Source organism: Saimiri boliviensis, chromosome 12 (assembly GCF_048565385.1).
Source record: "Saimiri boliviensis isolate mSaiBol1 chromosome 12, mSaiBol1.pri, whole genome shotgun sequence".
Classification (NCBI taxonomy): domain Eukaryota; kingdom Metazoa; phylum Chordata; class Mammalia; order Primates; family Cebidae; genus Saimiri; species Saimiri boliviensis.
The window spans coordinates 49,841,159-49,864,046 of NC_133460.1; the positions used below are offsets into that span (position 1 = coordinate 49,841,159).

Below are 22,888 nucleotides of genomic sequence, written 5' to 3' on the forward strand. Positions count from 1 at the left end.
AATTTAGATGAAGTCCAGTTTGTCTGTTTTTTCTTTTGTTGCCTATGCTCTTGGTGCTATATCCAATAAATCATTGCCAAGTCCAATATCATGAAGCTTCTCCCCTGTGTTTTATCCTAAGACTTTTATAGTATTAACTCTTAGGTTTAGCTCTTTGATCCATTTTGCATTAGTTTTTGTATATGGTGTGAGGTAAGGGTTATCTAAATTCATTCCTTTACATGTAGGTGTCTGTTTTTCCAGCACCATTTGTTCAAGAGTCTGTCTTTCCCCATTGAAGGGTCTTGGCACCCTTGTTGAAAGCCACTTAACTATGTATATGAGGGTTTATTTTCCAGCTGAATTTAGTCTTTGCATCAGTCCTTTGAATGTGATGGTCAGGCCTCTCCTTCCTCACACTAGGCCCTGTGCTGGGAGCTGTGTGTACTCCCTCTGTCCCCTTTCTCAGCCCCCAGGAGGTAGGTGCTTTTACTGCCCCCAGTTCGTGGATGAGAAAATGAGTCCTGGGGAGACAAGTTTATTACCCTAGGGCCACATCAGAGAGTTGGGGCTGGGGTATGAGCCAGGCGGTGGACCTCAGAGTCTGTGTTCCAGAGTTACCTCATGTGACCTGAAGATACCTCTGTATACCCCATTCTCACTGACCCCCAGATCATCTAGACCAGCTTCCTTTGCAATTAGTTCAGCATGTATTGGTCCTACAGTCCGTTGGGGAGAAGGGAATATACAATAGAGTATGAAGAGGCCCAGAGCAGACACTGGTTCTAAGGGCCAAGGGTGCAGCTGAGGGAGCCCGAGAGGGCTTCCTGGAGGAACCAGCATTTGAGTGCCTTTGGGAAACATGAGTGGGTATGCATGGTGATGAGGGGAGTGTGCACAGGGGTCAAGTGTGCACAGGAGGGATTCTGGGAAGGGCAGGAACTGTGTAAGGCTGTGATTTGTCAGAAGGGAAGCAGGTAGGACTGAAGGGTGGGGGCCCAGACTCTGAAGACCCTGGAGGGTTGCACTATGTGATTGACCTTGATGTGAGGCCAGCAGGGAGGCAGAGGAGGTTGTGATCAGTTTCTCAGTTTGGGGGCCCTAGCAGGCAGTTGTGTGGATTGGGGAGTGGAGGGAGGCAGGAGCTGAGTGAGGAGGGGTGCGGGGTGAGCAGGAGAAGCCCAGTCCTCATTGGTAGGTCTTGTGGGCTCCTGGATGTGGGGTGAGGAGGGCACCCAGGATGACCTCGAGTTTCTGGGTTTCTGGCTTTGTGGAACTGACAGCCATCGAGATGTGGACTTCAGGAGAGGAATAGCTGCAGCAGAGGCCAGGAGTTGGGTTTCCTGTGAAAAGCTGTAGCCCTCTGTTTGAGGCAGCCCCCAGGGGACACAATTCCCTACACCCTCCTGGGGACCTGCCCAGAGCCTGATATTGGGGGTGAGGACTGGGCAGCTCCCTCCTGCTCCCCTGGGCACAGCCTGCACCAGATCTGCCACTAGTTCCTTCCAGACTGTTCCTTTTTCTCCTCCCACTTGGCTGCAACTCCATGCCTGCTGGGGTGCCCAGCCCCGGGCCAAGACTCTGAGAAACGCAAGAGTTGAGGAAAGCCCCCTTCCTATTCTTAAGCAGCATCCAGAGAGAGAAGAGGGCCAGTTAAGTGTTCATTCATTCACCGGGCAGCTGTTGCAGGTGCCAGGCACCACTCCAGGTGCTGGCAGAAAGCCCCTCATTTAGTGGGGAGCAGATGTGAAAGTGGAAGCAGATGAGCAGGTGGCTGTTGACCACGGGATGGGGCTCAGCCCATGGGACAGGGCTCTGCGGGAACCTTGCAGGGTGTTGGGAGTGGGTGGTGGGAGGGCTTATGGGTGAGGCTGGAGAGGTAGGCTGGGGCCAGGTGGTGTAGGGGGCCTTGTAGGTCCCAGCTTCTGTGCTGAGTGCAAGGGTGCCATTGCACTCCAGCCTGGGTGGCAGGGCGACTCTCCCTCTCAAACAAAAACAAAACAAAATGAAAACAGCACCTTAGGTCAGCTTAACATTGTGTGGGTGCACTGGGGGTGGTTTTTGTGTAGTAGAATACAAAGCGTACGAAATGGCAATTTGGAGTCACAGTCGTGCATTTAATATCTTGAATATCTTAAATGATTTCTCTTCCCATGTTTTTTAGTAGAATTATTTCCTAATGAAAACCACTTCTTGATCGCGTCTCTCCTGTGAGAACTGTGTGCACTCTGTGATGTCTTTGGCCTTGACAGTCGGGTTTTCCTGCTTTGTTGATGTGCTCTGATGTTGAAAATCTGAATGTGTCGTGTGCAGGATATTAAGTTGTGGATTGGTGGGCTTATGCCACAGCTTATCAACACTTGAAGATACTGGTACTTAACATCCTCTTAAGGAACAATTTGCCTCCAAATTTTAAGCTGGAAAGTTAACAGAATAAGTTCCCAGCACTTTTGGAGGCCAAGGGGGTAGAGTGCTTGAGCCCACGAGTTAAAGATTAGCCAGGGCAACATGGCAAAACCCCATTTCTACTAAAAGTGCAAAAAATTAGCCCGGCGTGATGGCACAGGCCTGCAGTCCCAGCTACTTGGGAGGCTGAGGTGGGAGGATCACCTGAGTCCAGGAAGTTGAAGCTTCAGTAACCCTGATCATGCCGCCACTGCACTCCTGCCTGGATGATAGAGTGAGACTGTCTCTGGGGTGGGGGGGGGGATAAAAAAGTCAATGGAATAACTAAAAAGGAATCGCAATCTATGGTTTTTTAAGAGTTTCAGTACAAATTGCAATGTCTGCATACTAATCCTCAACACAACCAATAAGTCCCAATTGTGGAGGAAAAAGCAAAGCATTGAGGGAACCTGGCCTCGATGTCCAGAATCCCCCTGTCCTCCCTCAGTCTGAGAACTGAGGGGCAGGCAGGGCTCTGTGGTCAGTGCCTGGGCCTTAGGCCTGATGTGGCCCTTGGCAAAGGTGCAAGCCTGGTGCTGGGGCTGTGGGCTCTCACCCAACCCTGCCAGCTTCCTGTCTGCTCATCTGCCTTCTTTGTCCCCAGGTAGTAATGAAGGTGGTGCAGCTGCTGCCTGACGGGCACCGCGTGAAGAAAGAGGTGGATGCGGCGCTGGACACAGTTAGTGAGACCATGACGCCCATGCACTACCACCTGCGGGAAATCATCATCTGCACCTACCGCCAGGTGAGCGCCTCCCCCCTCCACCCAGCTACCCTTCCAGGTGTGCACAGCCCAGAGAGTGGCTGATATGGCTTTGGGGTTGCTAGGGGTCCTATGGGCCCCTCCCTGGCTCTTGGTCACTTTTCCACCTCTGGAAGTGAAAGTGATCCATGAAATGGCCACACCCTCAGTCCCAAAGCACCAGATTCTAGAGTGGTAGGGGGATGTGTGCAGGGGCCATGTTCAAAGCATTCAGCCACTGCTGCAGCCCTGGGACCAGTCAAGGATGTGGAGTGAACACCCAGGACCCTTGTGGTGCAGGCGTTCACACTCTTGTTTCTGGGTCCTGGACAGGAGTCAGGTGGTGGGTGGGTGGGGACCCTCAGGGTCTTGGGGTGGCTGTTTCACAACGAGCATGGCAGCTGTCAGCTCAGGATGTGTGTGTCTGTGCTGACCTGGGGCTGGGGCTGGCTCCCAGATGGGTTATTTTTTGGTCTGCTCAGTAAACATTATTTTTAAATAACTCATTATATTATAAAAATAAGGTTTTGGCCAGGTGCAATGGCTCACACCTATAGTCTCAGCAATTTGGGAGGCTGAGGCAGGCAGATCACCTGGGATCAGGAGTTAGAGACCATCCTGGCCTACGTGGAGAAACCCTATCTCTATTAAAATACAAAATTTAGCCAGGCATGGTTGTGGGTGCCTGTAATCTCAGCTACTCAAAGGCTGAGACAGGAGAATCTCTTGAACTCGGGAGGCGGAGGTTGCAGTGAGCCAAGATTGCACTATTGCATTCCAGCCTGGGTGACAGTGAGACTCAAAAGTTTCATGATAGTCTGGATTTCATGTAAAAATCTGGATGTTCAGCCTATCTGGAAAGAATGTGCCCTCAAGCCTGTCTGGGTCCCCAGTACTCCCTGTTCTGTTGCACTTGGCCCTGCAGGCCTGGTCCCGTGACCACAGGCTGGTGTGGGCCCTGGAGTTTTCCACCTGGGTCTCAGTGTGGAGCACTCAGCTCTGTTCCACTCTGGCCCCGTGAATCTGATTGGCTGCTGGGACAGAGGCAGGTGCTCAGTGGGAGGGGCAGCAGTGGGAGCCAGTGGGTAGGGGGTAAGGACTCCCTGGTACTGAGAGGGGGCTGTATGGTCCAGCCATGTGTTCCCTACTGCTGGCCAGCAATTCTCAGAAACAGCTCTTGCCTGTGGCCCCTGCAGAGAGGCCTGCCCCAAGCCCAGCCCTATGCTCAGCTGTAGCTATGCACGAGTTGGGGAAATGACTGATTGGGCCCAGCTTTTGCTCAGGGTCATGGATCAGGCCCTGATTGGGGCTCAGGGAGGATACCTGGCTAGAAGGCAGAGCAAGTCATCTGGCGTCAATCTGGGTCCAAGATCAGAGGTCAATTGGGAGGAGAGTGTGGAGAGATTAAGAGGCTGCTAGGCCAGGTGCAGTGGCTCATACTATAATCCCAGCACTTTGGGAAACCCAGGAAGGAGGATCACTTGAGGTTAGAAGTTTGAGACCTACCTGGGCAACATAGCAAGACCCCGTCTCTACCAAAAAAAAAAATAAATAAAAAAATAATCTGGGCATGGTGGTGGCTTGTGGTCCCAGCTACTTGGGAGGCTGAGGTAGAAGGACTGCTTGAGCCTAGGAGATTGAGGCTGCAGTGAGCTGTGGTCACGCCACTGCACTCCAGCCTGGGTAATGGAGAGACTGTCTCAAAAAAACAAAAAATAAAATAAATAAAAAGCTGTTAAATGGGGGGAGGGGAAGGTGGTTAAGGAGTTTCAGAAGATGGACTTTGCTGGTTTAGGAAGATCTGTTTTCTTCAGGGCCACAGTTAGATTGGATCCTGAATCTCCTTCTGAGTTACCTTTGGGTCCCACTCACTGCGGTCACCTGGCAGTGATTAACTAAGAAGCTGACCTCCTTCCACTTTCAGAGTACGCTGAGAGGGCTGAGAAATGAAGTTTCCAGTTCCATCTGAGCTGGAGGCCCAATAGCTGGAAAAGGATGCCTGCTTCAGAGCACCTTAAACCCTCCACCCCATGCTGGCCAGGCTCTGTTAGAGAGCTCCCTACCTCCCTGACTCCCGAAGCTGATAGGCCCCCCTTCCTCTGAGCTGCGCAGCCCCGGATGTCCATTGCGAGGCACCCAGAGGGTGGAGCAGGAAGCGTGACAGGGCCTGAGCCACTGGGAGAGAGGGCTTCCCCAGAGCTGGCTGGGAGCAGTGCCCTCAGAGAGAGCCCAGGAAGCCGCGTCAGGGGGAGGGGCTGCATGGCAAAGGCCAAGGGCCTGAAGGTGCAAAACGAGTTTAGAGGCAGCACAGTTGGTTTGGTGCCCACTTCTCACGACATGGAAGCTGTTGGAGGTGAGTTGGTATGGACAAGTTGGCGTTCCTCCTTGGACATTGGAGAGGGAAAGGTGGTTGGGGCTGTTGAAGGTGATTGCTTTACTCTGTTGGCATTGGAGAAGGAAGGCTGCTGGGGCTGTTAGAGGTGGTCACTCTGACTGCCTTCTGGATGTGGAGTGTTTTTTAACGAGGAGGGAGGAAGTAGAGCCAGCCGAGGATTCTCACCTGCTCCCACCAGGTCACCGAGCCCCATTCTAAAGGCCAGGTTGGTGGTGACCTCTGCGGTGGGAGGATGGGGATCCCTGAGCCCACCCCCGGGGCCCTTTGGAGAGTCCAGAGGCAAGATGTAGAGTCATTCCCCGGTATGGACACTAGGTGGCGCCAGTGAGCCACCTGGTCAAATTCTTAGAGGCACTGAAGCTCAGAGGGCCGAGACACACACACTCTGGTTCAGAAGCTCTCATCCCGCACGTCTGAGAGATCAGTCTGAGAGCCTTAAACCATGCTGTGCCTGAGCTGTATCCCTAGAGAGTCTGATTTAGTTGGTGGGGGTGTCTTGGCCAGGGCACGGGTCTTGTTTTTGAAGGCTCCCAGGTGATTCCAATGCACAGCCACAGCTGAGAGCCACATACTGTAAGCAGTGGCCCCCTGCTCTAGTGGGCTTCAGAACCACCTGGTGGACTTGCTGAAATACAGACTGCTGGGGCCCCCTCTGGAGCTTCTGATTCCGTAAGTCTGGAGGTCTAACACGCTCCTAGATGATACTGATGCTGGTGGGGACCACACTGGGGGACCTGCCACCCCCCCCACAAACCCCATTACAACAGCTTTATTGACATACGTGTGCCATGCAATTCGCTTATTTGTGGTGCATGCATCCGTGGTTGTCAGTACATTTACAGAGTTGTGCATCCAGCACCACATCAAGTTTAGAACATTTTTCATCACCCTAAAAAGAAACCTCATACCTGCTAGCAATTGCTTCCCCTCCCCCAGCCTCTGGCAGCTGCCAATCTTTCTGTCTCTATGGATTTGCTTGGTCTGGCCATTTCATGTAAATGGAATCATACACTCTGTGGTCCTTTGTGTCTGCCTTCTTTAACTTAGCGTCATGTTTGAAGGTTTATGCATGTTGGAGCATGCATTATTCATTTTTATGGCTGAATAACATTCTGCTGTATAGACATATCCCCTTGATGTCTGTCCATTCCTCAGCTGATGAACATTTGGGTTGTTGTAGAACTTTTTGGCTATTATGAATAATGTTGCTGTGAACATTCATGAACAAGTTTTTGTGTGAACATACGTTTTCCTTTCTCTCGGTTATATACTTAGGAGTGGAATCGCCAGATCATATGGTAATTCTGTGTTTAACCTTTTCAGGTTAATCACCATGAGTTGGTGGCTGAGTGGGGATGAGAGTCTTCACTCCCAGTCCACGTTCCTCCCCGGACCATGCTGTCCTTGACCCAGGGATCTCATCCATGTTGCCCTAGTGGGCTGTGGGGAGGTTGCAGAGGCTCTAGAAAGGCAGCAGCGGCCGCTACCACCCCATCCTCTAATGGTGACTCCTGGAAATTGGCAGCCGGGTCTCACCTGCGGTATTGGCTGTTTATTTAAACGTCCACCCTCTGGTTTCAAACCAGAAGTTCCCAGGTGGCCTCCAGCAGGTCTGTGGTTCTCTGCTCAGAGCAGGTGGGGTGCTGTGCATTCAGGGACTGCCATCAGCCTGGTCAGATTCCCCCAGAGCTCTGGATGAGCTCAGGCTTGGGCAGGGCTTTATGCCTTCCGTCGGCTCAATTTACCCGGGAATGTTCCAGGTCTGGTCCACATTTGGCCCATCTGAAGTTTTCCTCCCAAGAGTCCACTTGGGATCCTGAAATTCAGCAGCACGTGTCTTTTTGGCTTCCTGCCCCTCACTCCCCAGAGCCCCCAGATGGTGAATTTCCTTTTCCTGGCCCCCTGCCAGCTTCAGCAGTCAACTTACACTTTAATAATAAGCAGTTAAGAACACAGCTCCTGTGATTTGGCATTTGTGCTTCTTCAGCAATAAAGCTATTCCAGGGCCCTCTGTGGGGAACAGTGGAAGGATTTGGAGGTCAATTTCCTGTTGGGGATCAGAGAGGAGGGCTCAGAATGTGCATGAATCTTCATCTGTGCCCTGAGGTTGCACAGCAGGAATAAGGACAGTACCAAATGCTTAGATGATCCAGGGAGAGCAAAGAATCTCCCAAAATCTTGCCAACTCAGCGATTTTACTTTTGGCCTTTTCTTTCTGGGCTTTATGCACTTGCATGCAGCCTCCCTCAGAGCTGTGACTGCAGCAGGCCCACAAGATGTCTCTCACTGCTCACCTAGGCTGTGTTTGTGCATTTCAACATGTGCCCAGCCAGCATGTGCCACCTCAGTGCTGGGCCCCGTGTGGGCACTGGGGGGGGCTGGTGATGAAAGGTGCATACAGCTGACGTTCTCGTAGGGCAGAGAGAGGGAAAATTAAGCAATAGCTCTGACTCATGGGCATTTTGTCGTGTTTGCCAAGGAACCCTGATATCATCGCATTCCACATTCACATACCTCGCGGTGAGTGGAAGTACCGTTTCCCACGCTGTTCTGTATATGGCACCCGTGGCCCTTCACATTCTCTCCTGTCGTCCTCTGGGATGAGGGTGATGTGGACCTTGTAGTGCATGTGGCTCTTCCACTTATGTGGATTATTTCTGTAAGGCTGATTCTTAGAAGTAGAATTATTGAATGAATCGAAAAGTAGGAACTTTTTTTTTTTTTTTTTTCCCTGAGATAGAGTGATGCTCTGTCACACAGGCTGGAGTGTAATGGCATGGTCTCGCTCACTGCAACCCCCACCTTACAGGTTCAAGCAATTTTCCTGCCTCAGCCTTCCAAGTAGCTGGGAATACAGGCTCACGCCACCATGCCCAGCTAATTTTTGTATTTTTAGTAGAGACAGGGTTTCACCATGTTGTCCAGGCTGGTCTTGAACTCCTGACCTCGTGATCCACCCTCCTCAGCCTCCCAGAGTGCTGAAATTACAGGCATGAGCCCCCGCACCCGGCCAGAAACTTATTTTTTTTTAAAGTATTTTGGAATGTTTCAAACAAAATTTCAAAGTAGAGAGCATAATTTCCTGGGCCTTCGTGTGCCTATCTCCTAGCTTCAGTAAGTACCATCTCTGCCAGTCTTATTTCATCTCAAGCCCTCCGAGCTCTGCACTGAATTATTTTAAAGCACATCCCAGTCTGCACATTACTTCTTCTGTGCATAGTTCAGTGCATACTTCTAAAGAAGGAGGATCTTTTAAAGAAGGCAATCACACCGCCATTATCGCCTCTTTTTTTTTTTTTTTTGAGACGGAGTTTCGCTCTTGTTACCCAGGCTGGAGTGCAGTGGCACAATCTCAGCTCACCGCAACCTCCGTCTCCTGGGTTCAGGCAATTCTCCTGCCTCAGCCTCCTGAGTAGCTCGGATTACAGGCATGTGCCACCATGCCCAGCTACTTTTTTGTATTTTTAGTAGAGACGGGGTTTCACCATGTTGACCAGGATGGTCTCGATCTCTCGACCTCGTGATCCACCCGCCTTGGCCTCCCAAAGTGCTGGGATTACAGGCTTGAGCCACCGCGCCCAGCCCATTATCGCCTCTTAACGGACAGTCACTACTTACCAGCAAACACATGGTCAGTGTTTAGATGTTCCCTCTAATCTCATAGGCTTTTTGCAGCTGGATCAGGATCCAGACAAGATCCACATGTTGCATTTGGTTGATGTGGCCCTAAGTCTCTTTTAATCTCAAACAGTTCTCCTTTTCCCCCCTGAAATATATTTGTGAGGTAACCTGGTTGTCTTGCTGGGCTTCCTGGAGCTAATTTTGCCAGTTGCACCCCTAGGTTTAAGTTGGCCTGTGCTTCCTGGAAATGATTGGCATCCAAGGCTTTATGAGAGTCCAGCTCAGCGTGGCTGGAGTGGTTATGGGGCTGCCGTGTGCTACTTGCCGGGGCCGGAAGGTCCTGTCATCTCTTCTGTCACAACTGGCTTCCAGCAGTGTGCATCGCCAGGATTTCTTATTGAGAACTTGCAGAATGGCGGTCTGCCGGCGTTAATTAACTGCAGTATTTCCAGAGTGAGAGGCTTCCCCTCAGGTGTAGTGGGGACAGACAGGCAGGTTCCATGCTTGCTCTTTCCTTTAATTTCCCTGTCTCCGGGGGACGGGTTGGTTTGGGAGATGCTTGTCTAAAAATGAGGGACAGATGCTGGCTTCAGCAAGGCCCAGTGTTCCTCCAGATGTGGATGCGGTTGGAGTCTGTGGGGAGGGTTTGGGTGACTGGGGTGAAAGCGAGCAGGGAGAGGGATGGAGAAGGGCTCAGGCAGAGGGGCAGGGAGTCACTAGAGACCCAGTGCTGGCCACACGTGTCCTGACATCTCCCTGGCCAACTTGGGAGTCGTCCGAGAGCTGCCCATGCTGGGCTGATAGACATCCTCACAACCACAGTCCTCACTTCAGCGTGTGACAACGGGTGTGTTAATGTTCCAGTTTTACATTTGAGGAGGGAGGCACTGAGCTGCCCAAGAACACACAGCTGGCAGATTCAGGAGAGGGTCGAGACCTGGCCCCTGACTCCTAGATCGGGCCTCTCCGCCACGCCACGTGAGGGAGGAGGCGCCACTTCACCTCTCTTTGCTCACCCTGAGCCCTGCTGCAGGGGAACAGACCTGGAAGCCATGGTCCTTGCCCTTGAGGAAGTCGCCGACTGAGCAGGAGAAGGATGAGGACAACGGGTCCTGGGTGCAGCTGGGAGGTGGTGGGACCGAGCCTGTGCACACATTTTCCACTGGGACAGACCTTCCCTGAGGGAACAGCCTTGGCCCTTCTATCTGCCTAGGCCTGTCTCAAGCGGCCAGACCTCAGGGGGCTGCAGCCCACCAATGCCCCTCCATTCTCTAGCAAACACAAGGTTGAGTCAAGGCCTGGCTGCCCAGTGCATGTGAAGGGACCAGACGCTCAGGGCATTTTAAGAACTGCCTCAAGGCTGGGTGTGCTAGTTCATGCATGTAATCCCAGCACTTTGGGAGGCCAAGGTGGGAGGATGACCTGAGGTCGGGAGTTCGAGACCAGCCTGGCCAACATGGTGAAACCCTGTCGCTACAAAAAATACAAAAATTAGCTGGGCATGGTGGTGGGCGCCTGTAATCCCAGCTACTAAGGAGGCCGAGGCAGGAGAATGGCTTGAACCCGGGAAGCAGCGTGCTGAGTGAGCAGTGAGCCGAGATCATGCTACTGCACTCTAGCCCAGGTGACAGAGTGAGACTTTATCTCAAAACAAACAAACAAAAAAACTGCTTCAAAGGGAAAAAAGAAAGAAAACCCACTGAACGAAGCCACTTCCGTCACTTCGGTGAGACGTGAGAAGGCCGGGCCCTGGCCCAGGAGAATCTAAGGTGGCCGCCGGCCCAGAGCGGCAACACCCTCTGGTGACTTCGTTGTTTCCTGTTGGGCTTGGAAAGGGAAAAGGTTTGTGACAAAAACCAAAGTCGGGGCGCCTGGAGGCAGCCCTGCTAGAATCATTAATGCCAGCGGCACTTTTCCTGGGCTTTGGCTGGTGACGTTAATTCTTGGTGTTCTGTGTTTAAAGCTGCCTGCTGTGTCTCCTGTCTTCCCTTCCGAAGAGTTTGAAGAACAGCTGAGGTGAAGGGAGCCGCAAAGCGGGCAGGAAATGTCCTCTGGCCTCAAAGCGAGGTGTATAGTATAAAGACTGTAGTGCTTTAACTTTGTTGATCAGTAGCATGATCTCGGCTCACCACAACCTCTGCCTCCCAGGTTCAAGCAATTCCCTGCCTCAGCCTCCTGAGTAGCTGGGATTACAGGCGCCCGTCACCACACCCAATTTTTGTATTTTTAGTAGAGATGGGGTTTTGCCATATTGCCCAGGCTGGTCTCGAACTCCTGACCTCAGGTGATCCTCCCCTCTCAGCCTCCCAAAGTGCTGGGATTACAGGCATGAGCCACCCCGCCTGGCTGCTATTTGAGTTTTTTAAGAAGTCCCCTTGGTCTCTTGTCCTCAGACAGGAAGTGAGATCAGGACGGATTTTATTACACCCATTTGACTGAGAAGAAACTGAGGCCTAATGAAGTTTTGTGATTGGCTGGAGGCTGGACCAGAACCTGGCTCCCAACTCCTCCATCTACATCCCTTTTCCTCTGCTGCGGCAGCCATGACCCAGGGTCAGTCTTGTGGCAGAGAATGGAAGGGCTGGCAAGGAAGCCGCCATCCACTACGGTGTGACTGCCTGGGTGGGTGCAGAGTTGGCCCCGAGACTCAAGGAGCTGCCGGGAGGTCAGAGAGACCAGCTGTTTGCCCCGAGGGCTGAGGTCATTTCTTAAGAAAAATAAAAGGCCAGAGAGCTCTGGCTCTGAGCCCCAGGCAGGGTCTCTCCCAACCTCTTGGAAACCCTGGCTGCCAAAGTTGTTCACCAGAGACGTGGTTCCAGTAGGTAATGTGTCTTGGGAGCAGGGCCGGGGCAGTTAGGGCAGCCTGCCATGCATGAGCTGCCACATAAAATAGGACCCCAGGAAAGGGCTGCTTCCCAGGCTCTTTCACACCCAGCCTAGAACAGCTTCCAGAACAAGTGTGTGTGTGTGTGTGTGTGTGTGTGTGTGTGTGCATGTGAGTACGTGGGTGTTCTTGTGGGTGTATGCGTGTGTGCAGGGTACGTGTTCTCAGTCACCAAGCCCGCTCTCTCTCTTTTTTTTTTTTGAGACAGGGTCTTTTTGCTCTTTTGCCCAGGCTGGAGTGCAGTGGTGCAATCACAGCTCATTGTAGCCTCACTCTTGGTTCAGGTGATTCTCCTGCCTCAGCCTCCTGAGTAAGGGGAACTACAGAGATGCACCACCATGCCTGGCTAATTTAAACACTTTTTTAGAGACGGGGTCTTTGCTGTGGTGCCCAGGCTGGTCTCAAACTGTTAGGCTCAAGTCTTCCTGTTGCCTCAGCCTCTCAAAGTGCTGGGATTACAGGCGCGAGCCCCTGTTCCTGGTCGCTGAGACCATCTCCCTTCCTTCTGCTGAGATCATCTCCCTTCCTTCCGACTGTAGGCCAAGCTGGTATTTCCATTCTCCAGGGGGACCTCCCTGCTTTATTCTACAGCAAACGTCCACTGAGCATCTATGGTGTGGTGGGCGTGGTTTCCAAGTGTGCACCATGGGGCTTAGAATTGGTGGGCTTGGGAGGGGTTGATAACTCCAGCACCGCCACCTCCTTCAGCCCCTGCTTAATCCACAGAGACCCTGCCTCGGTGCCTGTCCTGTCATTGTCCTGACTGTGGTTGTTACCAGAGGTGCCTGTTTCTGCTGCAAGGTCCGCCTCTGAAGCCCTAACTCCAGAACCCTGCCTGGCACAAGTAGGGACTTCACAAATGTCTCCTTCGTGAGCAGACAGAGGGAAGGTTGAGGAAATCATTGCATAAATAAATAGGAGAGCCTGGCTGCACCTTCATTATTAACGCTTTTGGTTCTTTGTCCCCATTGTTGGTCTTCCAGGGCAGGGCATTCTTCTGCACCAAGCCAAAGAGCCCTGGGTCAGGGGTTGGAAACCGTGGCTCCAGCCCTGGCTCTGCCAGTAACTCCTGTGGAACCTTGGGCAGGTGTCTTTGGGCTGCCCGGGCACGCTGTGTTTCCGTCTGTCATGGATTTGACAGTTATTCCACATCTGCTAAAGTGCACTGTGCTAGGTGCTGGAGATGCCACACAAACAAAGGGCACAAGCCCCCGGCCTCACGGAGTCTACGCTGTAGTGAGGGAGACCTGCCGGGGCAGCACACGCGTCAGGGCCGGGCTCTGGTGGACGGCGAGGTGTCCCGTTGGAAGCAGAGCTGCTAAGTGTCACAGGTCGCAACTCTCCGGGGCTGGTATTACATGAGGGGTAAGAAGAATTTGCTAAAATGGTTGTAGGTAAAGAAAGACAGATTTTTAGAGAAAGCATGAAAATACGTTGGAAGGGTGCCATGGGCAAGTTAGCAAGGGAGGAGGTGACGGCAAGGAGACAGCTGGCCGGGGGTGTTTTCGGACGGTGCTCGTGCTGTGTGTCGGAGGGCTTTGTGCAGTGTTGGTAACACCAAGGTTGCCGTGAGCTCAGTTGCATTTTTCTGTCAGCCGAGGGTTATTTGTGTTATTTGCGCAGCAGGGCCACGTCCTGGACGATGAAGAAAGGCAGACTTGGAGCTTCTCTGCTTCCTCTCTTGGCTTTCCCCTACTCCCACCAGCCTGACCGCTTTCCCTAATTAGGACTCCACAGTTAGGAGGTGCCGATGGGGCGGTATGGGGGCTTGCAGTTTTAAATAAGTAGGGTGGTTAGGCAGAGACTCCATGAGAAGGTGGGGTTGACACAGACCTGACGGAGGAGGCTGGCATCGGGGGGAAGAGCGGCCCAGGCAGAGGATGTGGCCCGAGCACAGTCCCCGAGGTGGGGCTGCCCGTGTTTGAGGAGCAGAGTGAGGGAACGAGAGGCAGGAGAGGTCAGAGGTTCTGGGGACAGGGCAGACTGACTATAGGGCCTTTTCTAGGATTGCTGGGACTTGGGCTTCTACTCTGAGTGCGAAGGAAGAAATGGCAGGGTTTTGGGCAGAGCCACCCACTTCGTGTTTGAAGAGTCACTTAGGTGCTATGTTGAGAATAGACAGCAGTGGGTGGGAGAGGTGGCAGGGGCCAGCCAGGGGCTGTGGCTGAGTTGAGGGTGTCTCTCTGAACAGGGCGGTGAGAGGCAGGCAGCCTCTGTAAGTGTTTTGAAGTGGCGCTAGAGGGGTTTCCTGATTGATGGGCCATGGGGTTGAGAAAGGGCGAAGCGAAGGTGGAGTCCCGGGTTCTGGCCTGTGCACCTGGGAGGATGGAGTTGCCATTGAGCTGGGCAGGCTCGTGGGTGCAGCAGGTTTGGGGTACACTCGGGAGGTTAGTTGGGACATGCTTTGTGGGTTTGAGCTGCCTGACCCATATCCACATGGAGCGCTTGAGCAGCTGGCACATCCCAGTCTGCAGGCCCCACTCAGCATCTGTCTAGGATCCTGATTCTAGATGGTGCTAGAAGCCATGAGCCAGGGCAAGAGGGCCTGGGGAGGAGTGCTCAGTGACCCACTGAGCGCCTGCTGCATACCAAGTTCTATGCAGACCCCCAGGGTGGCAGAGAGAAGGGGAAGGTGTACCTGATTATGGGCTGGTGCCCGCCCCTGGGTTTGTGGTTGTTTTGAGACAGCCCCTGCCTTGATGAAGCAGTTGGAATCTGTCAAGATGGAATTTGGTGCAAAGTTTAATTGAAAGGTTCAGCCTGAGGGCAGAGGAAGCTGAGAAGGGCAGGGCTGTTGGGGTGGAGGGCTGGGAGCCGGCTTCGCTTTGGGAGAGTGGGGAGCTTGTCATAGGCCTGGAGGGAGCCCAGCCAGGCAGGAGGAACCTCGTGGGTGAAGGTACAGAGACAAGGGTGAACAGGGAGAGGTGGGGCTTGACTGTGGCCAAGGGGGTGCAGGTGGTAGGAAGAGCTGGGGTCTTGGGGTTCATCTCCCAGCTCAGAACTCTGTGGGTTTGGGCAGGATGCCTACTGTTTGAAGGGTTAACTAAGCATGTGCCAAAAAAAAAAACCCAAAACAAACCCTTGCCGAGCCTCATCTGCAAAATGGGATGGTCACCCCTCCTTTTCGGGGTTGCGAGGAGAGTGGGTTAGGGTCTCATCTTCAGGTCAGGATATGACTCGCTCGGCCCCCACGTGGCACTCAGTAGACTCCGACACACTCACGCTCTGCTTGTGTGGTAGCCTGGGGAGGCTCCCAGCCCTGCCTCAGTGAGCCCCTCCCTGGTGGCCCGGCAAAGAGCAGAGCTTCCTGGGAGACCCTGCTGGCAATGCTGGGCTGCCTTGATGGCAGGCTGGCGGTTTGAGAGGCCTGAAGGACCCAGTGCCCCGGTCACCTTTCCTGGCCCTCTTCTATTTTCGAGGAAGCCTTGCCCGGCTCTACCACTGCTAATGACAGCCTGGCCTGCCAGGCCATATAAAAACAGCTCCACTATTTTTATCGACAGGAGGTGGCCGACCCGTCCTCCTCCCCAGCAGTGGTGCTAACGTGGGATGGTGTTAAGGAAACCAGGGCCTTGATAGGAAGTGGGCGATTGTCTCAAATCACAGACCTGTGAACCGGCACGATGTGCCTTCGGAACCCTCTGGGGCGAGGGGAGGTCAGGCATCACTCGTACACAGTGGTCTGAATTTGGAGATGTTTCTACCTTTGGAGCTCAGAAAGAGCCACTCCTCCTCTCCACCCCAGAGAATCTTCCTCAGCCCTGATCCTCGCCATGTCTCTTGCGGCACGCAACACCCTCCCCACAGCCGTGGGAGAGGATGGTGGTCGTGTTCGTGGCACAGAGCCAGAGCTGAAGGCATTTCACGTCCACGGCACATTGCCGCCCAGCTCCTTAACTGAAAGTAGTTTGGAGTGGCTGTTGCCCAGTGGAACTGTGGGTGATTTCCTTTCCTTCCTTCTGAGAAAATGTTTTGAAATAAGCTGCAGGCTTTGGAATGGAGCTTGGGGAAGGACAGAAGCAGCTTAAGCGATGGGGTGGAGAGCGGCCAGTTGTGTTGCAGCGCGGACCGTACAGCCTTGCAGACAGGCAGGGTCGCGTTGTATTGGCTGCGGTTTCTATTTAGGTAAAATCTTGTTTGTTGTTGTTCACGCCCCAGTCTCTAAACACATCCTGCCCCCAGTGGCCCCATCCTTTCCATGGCAGACATGGGCCATTCCCACCCCCAAATCCCCAGAAGCCCTCACTGGCCTCTATCTGCAGGGCCAGGCCTTGGCTTGGCTTCCATATCCACTCGGGGCCTGGCCTCTCACCTTCACCCCTCCCCTACTGCCACTAGCCCCTCCCGTCCTGCCCACCCTGGGAGGGAGCACCCTGGGGACCCATCTCATTCTTGGGCCCCCTTCCTGCCGTTCATGCTCTCCCCATCTCAGGGCTCTGTTCTGCCTCCGCTCTGTAGACCTCACCCACCCTAGATGTCCCCTCCTCCTTGAGTCCCCCCCGCCAGTGATTTGTATTTCTGTCATCCTGGAATGCAGCTGCTCTGGCTGCTTTGAAATGATTTCTGTCCCCTCCAGGCACGGAGGGCAGAGCCTGTGAGGAATTCATCTTTGCATCCCCAGTTTGTGGCTGGGTGATGGGCATGGTGCAGCAGCCCCTCCCTGCTGGATGAGTGAGTGGATTGGTGAGCGTTCTGTGGCTCCCGGGTGCCTTCTCATCCCCCACTTTGCTGAGAAATCCTCCCTCCGTAAACCTGGGGCCTGTGAGTTTCAACGGCAGAGCCAGGACCAGAAGCCAGCTCCTGGGACTCATGTCTCCCAGGGAGTCACAGGGCCGGCTCTGGTCCCCTCGCCCCTCTCAGGCACAGCCCACTGTCTACATTTCACCCCTGCCCCCATCTCCAGGGCCCCAGAGCTCCTTCTGGATGGATGGGTGGGCAGGCTTTGCAAGTTACCATCTACTCTGCCACCCTGGAGGCAAAGACAGCAGAGACTGTGGTGGTAGCAGTGGGAGGTTGGGGACCACAGGCCCTGCTCAGGCAATTCCAGCTCTGATTTTTGGGACTGTGGGCTGTGCCACGTCTGAGGCCGCGGAGCGCACCCCAGGGCTGAGGAGGAGATGCATACAGGCTGACGTCGTGTTCCTGTGCGGAAGGGCTTCCAGCTGCAGCCCAGCTGTGAGCAGAGCAGCCATTCCTGGCTCCCAGAGGCCGGGGCTTGCCGTGCCCTCCCACAGATGTTTCTGGTGCCCAAAGGATGACCCCTTGCCACATCCCCTTCCTGGGGTGGGGTGAGAAGGGGGTTAGTGTGAGGCGAGGCATGCCTTCACTCTTCAAACTTCCCTTCCATAGCGTGCAGGGGAGGGTGCAGGCTGGGTGACATGTCTGTGAGGGGTGGGCAGGGTGCCCTGCAGGAGAACCAGGCTGTGCATGTCCTGGGCCTTGTCCCCCGGCCTGTGGCCTGTACCCTGACCCCACACACTGGAGAACCTAGAGGAGACCCTCTTTAAGTTCCCTTCCTCCTGAGCACAAATCTCCCATACATCTTCTGTTAACAGGTCACTCATACCCTCAGACCTTCAGTGGCTCCCCAGTGCTGGAGCCATGGTGGGCAACCCTGGCTGTAGTCTCCCGGAGAGCTTTTGACAATCCCGATACCCAGGCCACGCCCTGCTGAGGTTCTCATTGGATTGTTCTGGAGGGGGCCAGGCATCTGCATGTTAAAGTTCCTCACGTATCTCATTGGCAGCAAGGTTGTGAACCGCTGACCTGGGGATAAACTTTCTGGGTGACACAGGCGGCTTCCATAATGGACGCAGCCTAGCTCCCCACCCTGTCCCTGCTCATCCTCCCTCCAGCCAGGCCAGCCCCTGTCAGCCCCCACACTCCAGGCATCGGCCTCACCTCTGGTGAGGGGTGTTTCCCCCATCTGGTGCACATTCTGTCTGTGTAAATCCACCAGGCCCTCGCAGCCCAGCGATGCTCCCACACTCTCTAGGAAACCTCTTTAATTGGCTTCGCTGTTGCTCTCGCCGCAGCACGTGGCCTGGTGCCATTTTCCATGAAGATGCTCAGGCTTGCTTGCTTAAAACATCCGTGCTCCACAGTCTCCTGCACCCACACACCCTGTCTCTCTCCCGAGCCGCTTCCTCGCTTGCTGCTTCTCAGCCAGGTGGCCTCTCTCTGTTACCTGTCCCCAGCCTGGGAGAGGGTGAGGGCTGGGGGTCTGAGGGCTGTGTGTGTACTCCTTTCGCTTTTGGAAGTCTCTTGGGGGCCTGCTGGGCTCAGAGGCCAAGATGGGGTTTCTCCCCTACAGGGCTGGAGGATGAACTCACCCACTCAGTAGGCCCAGTGCCGGGGTGGGTGAGAGGAGGTTGATGTGTGTCCACATGGCAGAGCCCCAAGAACGTAGCCTCGACCCCTGCCATCAGCCCTCTCCCAAGGACACTGGTCAGAGCCCTCGTCCCCTCCCTGAGGGAGCCCTGAGGCCCGCAGAGAGAGGAGTGAAGCCTTTCCTTTGGTGCTTGGAGGATTGGGTGTTGGTAGGAGGTGGCAGTAAGGATCCTTCCGCCCTGGGCATCGGTCCTGGGGGTGAGGTCCTGCAGGAGGGCCTCGGTGCGCTTTGGGCACCATGGAGGGTATCTGCAATGAGCTCTCCTGCTGTCCTCGTTCACCCCAGAATGGGACAGCAGTTGTGATTCTGTGGCAAGGAGAGGGCGGCTCAGGGAGTCCAGGAGGCCTGCCGCACCTCTCAGGTAGAAGTGGGCTCCTGACCCACGACCCCAGCATGCTCCGTTGCTTGTCCTGTAACCCAGCTGGGGGCCACGCCTTCAGCTCTGAGGCTGGGTCACCCTGCCCTGGCACTCAGGGCAGCAGGGTGGGATGTTTGTTTGTTGGGGGGCGCAGATCCCCCCACACTGACCCCACCCTGTTCCATCCTCCAGGCGAAGGCAGCTAAAGAGGCACAGGAAATGCGGAGGCTGCAGCTGCGGAGCCTGCAGTACCTGGAGCGCTATGTCTGCCTGATTCTCTTCAACGCGTACCTCCACCTGGAGAAGGCCGGCTCCTGGCAGAGGCCCTTCAGCACCTGGATGCGGGAGGTGAGGGGAGGCTGAGGCCGAGAGGGGCCGGGGCAATGGCTCCCACAGATGGAGCTGCGTCACAGCCACTCAGGGTCTGTACATGGCCTGCGGGGATCTCGTGACAGGCGGGAAGAGCCCTCATCTTCCATTCTGCAGGAGGCTTCCGTTTGGCCAAGAGTTTGTCTAATCTGACTTTGGGTCCGCAGCAGCTGGTCTGTGCCTGGCAGGCAGTTGATGAGTTTGGCGAATGAGTGAATGAATGAGGAGGCGGGAGGGGATGCAGTGGTGGGGGACGGAGCAGGGCAGCCTCTGGGACTGGGACCCTGTAGCACACATCACTACAGCAACCCAAGCGTGGATGATGGCTCTGGGCCCACCTGGGCACTTTATGCGCTCAACTGTGGTCCACCCACACCTGTGCTATGTGAGGGGCTAGGGTGAGGCCGTGGTGGCCGTGCCCTGTTCTCCCTCCAGCCATGATCTTGAACCAGTGAGCCAAGCCCTCTGCAGCTGCTGGCCTCAGCACTAACATGGAGGTAATGTGGACGCTGTTGGTGCCAGCCCTGAAGGCTTCGATGGGGACTCTGGGGAGACATCCAGTGCCGTCTGCTGGAGCCTGTGCTGGTCAGGTCTAGCACAGTGTGATTGTTGCTCTCCCATTTTACAGAGGTGGAGACTGAGCACAGAGAGGGTGGGTGACTTGTTCAAGCTTGGCATGAGGGCTAAGACAACAGCCTCACTGTCTGCCCTCCTGGCTTTTCTTCTGCTCAGCTGTTTTAGAGGCAGAGCTGCCACCACGGCACCTCTAGGTCAGAAGAGAGGCCTTCTTCCCTCTTTGGCAAAGCAGCCTATAATTACTCCCCTGCCAGGAAGCTGGCTCCTCCAGACGTCACCAGCAGGTCCTGGCAGTTCTAATCTGGACTGGGGGCCAGAATTAGCTCCTGGGAAGTGGGTGGGTGGAGAGCAGGGGCCGGTGACCCGGCCAGAGTGGACACAGGAAGGGTACAGGGGCCGAGGCAGGTGTGAGGTGGACGCAGAGCTGTGAAGGAGCGGAGGCATAGTAGGGCTGCCGAGGGCAGGCTTTGAGGGTGGCCTCAGGACGTCAGGTGGCAAGGTATTTGAAATGTCCTGGTGCATGTGATGCGTGTTGAGTCAGGAGGCCTGGTGGGGTCACACCAAGGCCATGTCGGGGCCACCCTCTTGAGCAGGCCTGGGCTCAGCTTCCTCTTGGAGCCCCTGGGGAAGGGTAGAGGTGGAAGGGGACGAGGACACTTCCTGCTTGGGTTCTGCCTGGAGAGTGGAAGTTGGGGGATCCCGGGGCTGGGAGGAAGCTTGATCACCTCCCCAGTTGAACCCCCTGTTGGGGACATCAAGGAAAGAGGGTTGCTGGTCTAGGCAAAGTGTGGGTTCCAGTTTCAGGGGACCTCAGCCCCTCTCTCTTGTGGGTGAGTGGTGGGTGGCCCCAGAGCCAGAGAGGGATGGACCCATCCCTTTGTTCTAAGAGGAGGTTGCACCCCCCACCCCATGCCCAGGATGGTGGAGAGACAAGGGGCCTCGTTGTGGGATGGTTTGAGTCTGGCGCCAGGGTCTGGGCTGCCGGGCAGCAGGGCTGAGTGTCCAGGGGGGCCCCATTCAGCCCACCCGGGGTGGAGGCCGTAGCCTTGCCTGGCTCTGCATCCATGCCCTCCTCTAGCCCTCCCTGCAGGCCCCACTCCTGGGCGTCCCCACGGGATCATCCAGCTGCACAGGGCCCAGCGTGTGCCTGGCCTCCCTCGCTGCCCTCTGCATGGAGCACTCACTGTCTGCCTGGTGCTTTCTGTGCATGTGAAGCCCTCCTCCAGGCTGTCCTATGAGGTGGAGTCTTTTCCTTATGAGGAAACTGAGGCTCAGAGAAGTTAACAGAAGTCAAAAGTGCAAACTCGTTCAGGTCACCAAGTTCACAGGCCACAGACTCAGCTTCAGAACTCAGTGGCCTGAGTGGCTCCCCTGATACACTGCCCCTGCCTCTGCTCTCCTCCCAGGTGGCATCGAAGGCTGGCATCTACGAGATCCTCAACCAGCTGGGCTTCCCTGAGCTGGAGAGTGGGGAGGACCAGCCCTTCTCCAGGCTGCGCTACAGGTGGCAGGAGCAGAGCTGCAGCCTTGAGCCCTCCACCCCTGAGGACTTGCTGTAGGGGACCTTACTGCCTGTCTGCCACCCGCAGGGCCCCACACAGGCCTGGGGTATCTGAGGTGCTCTTGGCTGGGAGTGGTCCTGGGGGATGCTGGCCTTGAGGAAATGATTCCTCCGCTTCCTGGAGAAACTGGGTGGAGTTGGGAGCCTTTTTGAAAAGAGCTTTTTAGAGGACAAGGAGACAGCACAGTCATCCCTTGCAAACCACGGAGGTGTGTGTGTGGCTGGCCTCCAGGGAGGCTCCGCTGTGTGCACCTTGCAGACAGGCTGGCGATCGGCCTCCAAGGAGCTCGCTCCCACAGTTGCCAAACACTGTGGATCTCTCTGTCCTCTTCTCCCTGCTCTCAGATTGGCCGGGCGGCCCCTGGCACAGAGCAGATCCGGTCACTGGTAGCTCCCCATGTCCTTGCTCCTGCTGCTCTGCCGGTGCTGCTCCCCTTCTTGCTGCCCGAGCACTGCCCTCAGGCCTCTGGCAGCCCGAGGGTGGAGGGGACAGTGTTCTGGATGGATCTATTATGTGGAAGCCAGCTTCACTCAGTTTTCTGGACTCATGTCCCTATCTCCAACCCAGTGGACTTCAGGAAGGACAACCTACCTGGCCTGGTGGGGCTGGCAGGAGGGTGGAGGTTTCTCGAGGAGCTGGAAGCCTCAGGGAGCCCCTCTCAGGAGGAGGAAAGAGCTTCCAGAAGGTGGACGCAGCACAGTGAAAGAGGCCCGCTCCACTTGCCTGGGAACCTGGGCAGGAGGCACAGAGGAAGCCAAGGCCTGGAGCTGCAGGACCACAGCACTTCTCCCTGTCCTGGCAGCCCAGGAATGGCCTGGTGCCCCCACCTGCTGCAGCAGGAGTCCCAAGAAGTGCTGGCCAAGGGCGGTTGCTGGGGTGGTCCTCATGGACAGTGAGGTGTGCAAGGGTGCACTGAGGGTGGGGGAGGGAATTACCTGGGCTCCAGGCCGTCCTTACTGAGCATCTTTGAGCTGCCTCCCTGTGGGAGCAGAAAAGGCCAGACCCTGCTGAGTTAGAGGCCCCTGGGATCCACTCTGTCCACACAGCAGGAAGGCTTCTGGGCACGGGCAGCAGAGAAGTGCCATGGTTGAGTTGAGCCTTGCAGCTCTTCCAGCTGGGGACTGGCGCTTGCTGAAACCCAGGAGCTGAGCAGTGAGGAGGCTGTCCGCCTTGCCTGGCTCACTGGGGCCAGGAAAGCCTGTCTTTGGTTAGGCTCATGCACTTCCGCAGGGAAAGAAACAAAAAGAATGTGTCATTGTCATGATATTTGAAAAGGGGAGGAGGCCGAAGCTGTTCACATTTACCCAGTATTGGAAAATATTTGACCCCCTTGGCTGAATTCTTTTGCAGAACTACTGTATGTCTGTTCACTACCTTTTCAGGTTTATTGTTGTGATTTTTGCATGAATTAAAATGTTTTAAGTTCTTTGCAGACAAGGTCTAGATACGAAGTCAGAGATGGGATTGAATGGGGAGGGATTCTTTGTGTTCTTATGTTTGGCTCTGACTTTCAGCTGTGCTGGGACCACTGGCAGATCACATCACCTGTCTGCCCCAGTTTCCCCA

General features: G+C 55.0%; 1 protein-coding gene across 7 annotated transcripts in view; it reads left to right on the forward strand.

Moving 5' to 3' along the window:
* PALD1 (phosphatase domain containing paladin 1) overlaps positions 1–21,835 on the forward strand; it is a 99,471-nt gene extending 77,636 nt beyond the window's left edge. For all 7 annotated transcript variants that reach the window (XM_074382352.1, XM_039478399.2, XM_010339295.3 and 4 more), the window contains 3 exons: positions 3,029–3,169; positions 19,008–19,163; positions 21,167–21,835. In XM_074382352.1, coding sequence (XP_074238453.1) covers positions 3,029–3,169; positions 19,008–19,163; positions 21,167–21,319 — 450 coding nt within the window. In that variant the 3' untranslated portion in view covers positions 21,320–21,835. The remainder of the gene's footprint in view (positions 1–3,028; positions 3,170–19,007; positions 19,164–21,166) is intronic.
* Positions 21,836–22,888: the final 1,053 nt, after the last annotated feature.